Genomic DNA, 7,057 nt, shown 5'->3' on the forward strand with positions numbered 1-7,057 from the left:
CCCCAGGAATGTTCACTTCCCCTTAACAGTGAAACTGGCATTCTTTAGACAAACATACACATGGGCCATATTGTATACTGAGTACTGTGCAGCCTGTTAGCTTTAGCATGAGAACAATTCAGTGTGAAATGAATGGCATTACATTTCATATTGCATTTGTCCTCTACAGTTTGGACAGCAGTATTTGTCCTCTACAGTTTGGACAGCAGCATTTGTCCTCTACAGTTTGGACAGCAGTATTTGTCCTCTACAGTTTGGACAGCAGCATTTGTCCTCTACAGTTTGGACAGCAGCATTTGTCCTCTACAGTTTGGACAGCAGCATTTGTTCTCTACAGTTTGGACAGCAGTATTTGTCCTCTACAGTTTGGACAGCAGCATTTGTCCTCTACAGTTTGGACAGCAGTATTTGTCCTCTACAGTTTGGACAGCAGCATTTGTCCTCTACAGTTTGGACAGCAGCATTTGTCCTCTACACTTTGGACAGCAGCATTTGTCCTCTACAGTTTGGACAGCAGCATTTGTCCTCTACAGTTTGGACAGCAGCATTTGTCCTCTACACTTTGGACAGCAGCATTTGTCCTCTACAGTTTGGACAGCAGCACTGATGAAAGCAGAATTGCAGGAAGCCGACTGATGTAATATGTGAGAGTGTAAAGGAAGTGCAACATATTTAAGGCACGTTACGTGAGAGGAAGGACTTGTCGTCAGGGTCTCAGGCATAGACTGTAAAAATAGGTGTCAGGTGTCCAGGCTGACTCACTCACAGCACATTCATGGGCGCCAATGTTTGTTTTATGTTTAGAAAAAGCAGGAAGTGACACAATGACATACTTTTGATAGATCTCACTTCCCGGGCCCAATTCTTAATTCCCTATTTTCGACTCCGACTGTGGCAGAGTTCTGTACTATCACAAGCCTCTCTCTCTCTCTCTCTCTCTCTCTCAATGAAACAATATTAAGCTTGTCTGAGATGACTTCTAGCTCCCCTGGAAAGCAGGCGAGAACAGCCGAGTGCAATCGGGCGTTACGAGCCAATCAGAGGCAGAGAAAAAGATGTGCCTCCGCCATGGTCATGCCTGGTCATCCCAGGGGGTCACGCACTGGAGCTCCTAACCCACATGCTAACCCACATCACACGTGACTGAATCATTACTGTTTGTCTCCTCAGATCTGCCGCCTGCAGCAGCACCTCTCGGCTGGAGAGCACGAGCAGGACCTCTTCCAGGGCCAGCCGGTGATGTTTGTCTGTCAGCAGGCCCAGCCGCCAGCTCCCAGTCTGCTCCAGCTCATCACACTGTGTGGAGGAACGGTCTCCAGGACCATCCGCCAGGCGGGCCTCTGCATCGGACATTACAACGGCACAAGACCGGAGGGGTGCAGGATGCTGTCGGAGCAGTGGGTGCTGGGTAAGATCATTCACATGCTGGAAGTGCATTCGGAGAGCACGGACCTCCGCCAGGACCAATACTCCAGTTTGCTATGATATGCAAATTTTGCGAATCGGATCAGAACCCTAACCCTGAACCCACCCACATCCCCCCAGCCACTCCCCCTACCCACCCCTCGAACTCCGACTCTCTCGGGCTGTTTTCCCTAGCCCCGCCCCCTCCTACCACCCACATCCCCCTAGCCACAGTCCCCCTACCCACCCCTTGACTCCCAACTCTCTACGACCATCCTATCCCTAGCTACGTCCCCTTTTCCCTAGCCCCGCCCCCATCCTTACCATGCCCCCCCCCCCTACCACCCCCACATCCTCCTAGCAATTCCCCCTACCCACTCCTCGAATCCCGACTCTCTATGACCTACCTAGTGTCCTCTAGAGCGAGAGTGGCGTCAGCGGAGGACCAAAATGCGAGACTCATTAGCCAATGAACAGCCAGGAATGGGTTTCGCGCTACTTTTGCATGCTAAAATAAAGCTGATCATGTACAATTTGATTCAAGAAAAAAAAACTTTCAAAGGACAACACAAACTGTCCATTTTGCTGCAACTCGACAGTGCTGCTTAATCCAGGACCTTACTTCCTGGAACTCTTGAGAGTAAAAAAATTGTCCATTGGAGTGAATGGAGATGTCGCAACTCTTCTTACACGGCTCTGGACCTACCTATCTCTAGCTACAGCCCCTTTTCTCTAGCCATGCCCTCCTTCCTTAACCCAAATCGGATTGGTTCCGCTCCAAATGTTAATGGTTCTTCCTTGGCCCATGCTACACCCTTCCACCAAGTTCCATGGACATTGGCCAAGTAGTTTTTCCATAATCCTGCTAACAAACAAACAGAAACACAGACAGACGTCACTGAAAACATAACCTCCTTGGCGGAGGTAATGATATATGGATGACGCGTCTCCACTTCCTACAATATCAGATAACTAACTAAAACCAAACTTATCCGGAAGAAATAGCATTTGACCAATGACCATACATCAGCGTGATAAGAACTACCTAAAATGACAGGAACCATCTTTGGGAAAAATGTATTTGGCGTGTACTTTGATCATTTAGTTTGGCTCATGTGACGGCCTGTCCGGACTCGGAGGTGGCAGGATCTATGGCCTATACTGCAGCTAGCCACCAGAGGGCGATCGAAATGTTTGGTGTCCATGCTGTATGTATATACAGTCAATGCTTAAGATGTTTGACTCTGCTCTCCATGTTTCATGTTGTGTTGCTTTTTCATGTCACTATTGTTTCTCACGTGATTTATGTTTTTGTTTCTCCAGACTGTATCACACATCTCCAGCAGCTGTCATATAACACCTATGACTTGGAGTGAAAACCCTGTAGGGCTGTCGAGTAGTCAAATCATCCGTCGAGAGACCCCTGAGTCGATGGAGTCAAGTCAAGTCCAGCAGTCGCTTTCCCACCATCTAAATTCCAGTCTTAATTTCATTTGTTAATTTATCCTTGTTTAGATTTATTTAGGCCTATTAGTTTTGGAGAAATAGGCTATAGAACTGTTCAAGTTGTTATCCATGTAGGCTACATGTTGTTTCAATGTTTAAAAAGTGAATCAGAAAAGAGAGAAAAAAGATTGGATACTTATAGACAGGTTTTAATTAGGAAGTAAAGTACATGTCTACTGCAATAGTTAAACAATGTACATCTTCAACAGACAGGGGCACAAAACACAACGTGTTTCTACCTCTCTGGTCTTCGTCAGGCTGTAGGGCTGAAAGTGGACTGCCACACCTGTATAAGAGGCTGTAGGGCTGAAAGTGGACTGACGCACCTGTATAAGAGGCTGTAGGGCTGAAAGTGGACTGACGCACCTGTATAAGAGGCTGTAGGGCTGAAAGTGGACTGCCACACCTGTATAAGAGGCTGTAGGGCTGAAAGTGGACTGCCACACCTGTATAAGAGGCTGTAGGGCTGAAAGTGGACTGACGCACCTGTATAAGAGGCTGTAGGGCTGAAAGTGGACTGACGCACCTGTATAAGAGGCTGTAGGGCTGAAAGTGGACTGCCACACCTGTATAAGAGGCTGTAGGGCTGAAAGTGGACTGCCACACCTGTATAAGAGGCTGTAGGGCTGAAAGTGGACTGACGCACCTGTATAAGAGGCATACGTGGCAAAGGTGAGTTGACGTGGCAGGTGGCACACGGAAGCAGAGGGGTTGAAACCCGTTGCGTTTTGTGCCCCTGTCTTTTGAAGATGTCCATTGTTTGTTTAACTATTGCAGAAGTACTTTATTTCGTAATTAAAACCTGTCTATAAGTATCCAAGAAGCTCCTTTTTTTCTCTTTGTTGTTTTGTCCGACAGCCCAGGAATGTTCACTTCCTCTTAACAGTGAAACTGGCATTCTTTAGACAAACACATACACATGGGCCATATTGTGTACTGAGTACTGTGCAGCCCGTTAGCTTTAGCATGAGAACAATTCAGTGTGAAATGAATGGCATCACATTTCATATTGCATTTGCCCTCTACAGTTTGGACAGCAGTATTTGTCCTCTACAGTTTGGACAGCAGTATTTGTCCTCTACAGTTTGGACAGCAGCATTTGTCCTCTACAGTTTGGACAGCAGCATTTGTCCTCTACAGTTTGGACAGCAGCATTTGTCCTCTACAGTTTGGACAGCAGCATTTGTCCTCTACAGTTTGGACAGCAGTATTTGTCCTCTACAGTTTGGACAGCAGTATTTGTCCTCTAGTTTGGACAGCAGCATTTGTCCTCTAGTTTGCACAGCAGCATTTGTCCTCTACAGTTTGGACAGCAGTATTGGTCCTCTACAGTTTGGACAGCAGCATTTGTCCTCTAGTTTGGACAGCAGCATTTGTCCTCTACAGTTTGGACAGCAGCATTTGTCCTCTAGTTTGGACAGCAGCATTTGTCCTCTACAGTTTGGACAGCTGGTGGAAGCAGAATTGCAGGAAGCCGACTGATTTCATATGTGAGAGTATAAAAAAAATGTGACATATTTAAGGCACGTTACGTGAGAGGAAGGACTAGTTGTATTTTTTATTTATTTGTATAGAATAGTCGAATATTCATATTGGACAGTCAAATTAGATTCGGCTGGCTGCAATCCTGAGTCAAGGACAGCCCTAAAACCCTGCAAAATATTATCTTGGGCCATGAAGATTAATTTTATGGTGGACAGTGCCTGTTCGCATAAAATATCCTAAATTTTTGCCATGTCTTTCTTGTTCAAGTTAATCAACTTGTGTTGGAAATGTGTTCAGATTAATTGATCCTCTTTAATGATCCGTTAGTAAAGATTTATATTCAGTAATATACCGTATTCTGAGAAATACCCTATTTTCACCCTGGTTACCATGGGAACCATTCACTTTTTAGGACTGTCAACAACTGAACCGTGAAGCAATTTGTTAGAACGTGGAAACTGCATTGAATTTGAATGTATAAGATAGTCTAGTCCTTTGTTGTTGTTGTTTCTAAATCAAGTTTTTCTTGAAGTACCAGCTACAGCTACTGGCTAACTGGACACCTGGAGTATGAGCCAAACTCAAACAATGTGAGACTTTGAACGTACCTACTGAGCCATTCTAAACTCGAAGGCAGTGGTTCTCATCTGGTCTGCAGTAGCCTCACGACCCACATTTTAAGTTGCAACCCAAATGTAAGATTTTCCCTTCGCCAAAATTTAGCCTAACTTTGAAACATTATTTAGCGCCATTCCCGACAAGATTGGTACCAATGGATGCCTTACTGTAGGTCTTTAGTTTGATATAATACCAGGATCTTCACTCGAGCTCTAAAAGGAGCCTGCTACCACGGATGCCGGCCTCCTCAAGGAGTAGAACTATATATTTTTTCATGCACACATCCGTGACCCACTCAAAACTGACCCACCAGTTGAGAACCACTGGTCTAACGGATCTTTATGGAATTATTTTGTGTTGTCATTGTCAATAAATCTTTTAGACAAATTCGATTTGAATGAGTGTTATAATTGTTTCTTGGAGTACCGCTGCGCTCAGGCCCTCCTGGTACGAAGTCCTAAGTGCGTATATCCATGGAATGAAAGAGAGGAAGAATGTACAAATTCACTGATTTAATTGTTCAACAGCACAAAACTTTTTCGGCCATCTGGCCTTCACAAATGAGGAACACTTTGACTTTTGAAACGTTTTTTATGGCATTTTCAGAAAAACGAGGCGCGCTCGATTCCTAGGCTCGCCCGCTCTGCGGCCTCTCACCCGTCCACCCGTCCTCACCTCGGCGCGACCTTGCCCGCAACTCGGCTGCTGTGTGGCCAATGAGACTAGCATCACTGATGATGTCATCAGTGGGATTTATGACATCACTGATGAGATGTCATGTTTCACAGATAAGGAATAAACAGACATACCACAGCTCATAACCTCAAGCAGCACAGTGAGCAGATTGCAGCAGTGGAAGCTGTACTTTTGCCATAGAATCGGATGTCTTACAATTCCTATTCTAACCATTCCAGCATTGTCAAAAAGTGACACTTCATCACTACGAACACTGATTTAATTTTGTATCTGTCTTTTGGTTACAGGTTACATTCTCTGACATCCCACCCATTATGAGATAGGCTACTACAGGAAAGGATTTTTTTTTTTGCATTTCTGGTTTTGTTTTATGGAGGTTTTACTTTGTAGACCTCATAATGGGTTTCAGACTAATGTATAATTGAATTATAGTATTCCAAAACATGTGCCATGGGCAAGAGGTAAGATGGAGGTTCGACAGTTGTAGTTTGGCCTGTATTCTGCTTTCCACTACATGTTTTGTGTTAAAGATTGATTTGACATGGCCAAAGGGCATAGCTTTGGATCACTTGGCTGTGAGGCAGGGTCCACTGCAACACTTTGAGTGTACTTTCTCTTCCCTAAACCTGCTGTGTAAATCAATGCAGAAATCTATCGGGAGAAAAAATAAAAACAAAATACTGAGAGCCTGGCTGTGTTCTAAATGGAATATTTTTCTTCTTCCCCTTGGCAAACCCAAGACCTGAAATCAAAGGGCATAAGTGGCACAGATATTAATTTCACACTGCTCCAGCATCTGTAGAAAACTACAGCCTAAAATACCATAAAAATGTCTGGAGACAAAGATGATCAAGTATTCAGTATTAATGGGCCATTATTAAAATCTTTGCCACTGATATAGTTTAAGTGAGTAAAATGGCTAAATACTCTTACAAAGAGCAATTACTGTAGCCTACAAGTGTATGATTTCCATCATCACACTTTGATAGAACAGTATTTAGTGTAGACTTAATAAGATAAACAAGTATCCTACTTTGAACTAATTTTGCAGCATTTATTATTATTTTTGCTAAATTACCAATGTTCCTTCCTGCCCCTGCAGCCACTGACCTGACGCGCTGCGTCCTTTGCCTTTCGCAGCCACTGCCACTTCGCTGGACCAATCAGCTTGGACGATGTTGCGAAGTGTCATAACTTACGTAGGGAGGCGTGTATGTGTTTGTGACATCTGCAGCATGAAGCTAGTTTATGAAGAGCTAACGTTAGCTACTTTCACAACTAGAGAGGGACAGCCAGAGAATATATCCAGCTAGAGCTACTTAACACTTTCGTAAGGGATGGTCTTTTG

At 44.4% G+C, this 7,057-nt stretch overlaps 1 protein-coding gene across 1 annotated transcript in view; it reads left to right on the top strand.

The window, feature by feature from the left end:
- The window catches only part of mcph1 (microcephalin 1), a gene marked incomplete at its 5' end in the record, with an annotated part of 54,365 nt that extends 50,258 nt beyond the window's left edge, over positions 1-4,107 (top strand). Inside the window, 2 exons of the mRNA XM_083658208.1 lie at positions 1,171-1,408; positions 2,728-4,107. Coding sequence (XP_083514334.1) covers positions 1,171-1,408; positions 2,728-2,780 — 291 coding nt within the window. The 3' untranslated portion in view covers positions 2,781-4,107. The remainder of the gene's footprint in view (positions 1-1,170; positions 1,409-2,727) is intronic.
- Positions 4,108-7,057: the final 2,950 nt, after the last annotated feature.

The sequence above is a fragment of the Poromitra crassiceps genome, assembly GCF_964638095.1.
Source record: "Poromitra crassiceps genome assembly, chromosome: 22".
NCBI classification, from domain to species: domain Eukaryota; kingdom Metazoa; phylum Chordata; class Actinopteri; order Beryciformes; family Melamphaidae; genus Poromitra; species Poromitra crassiceps.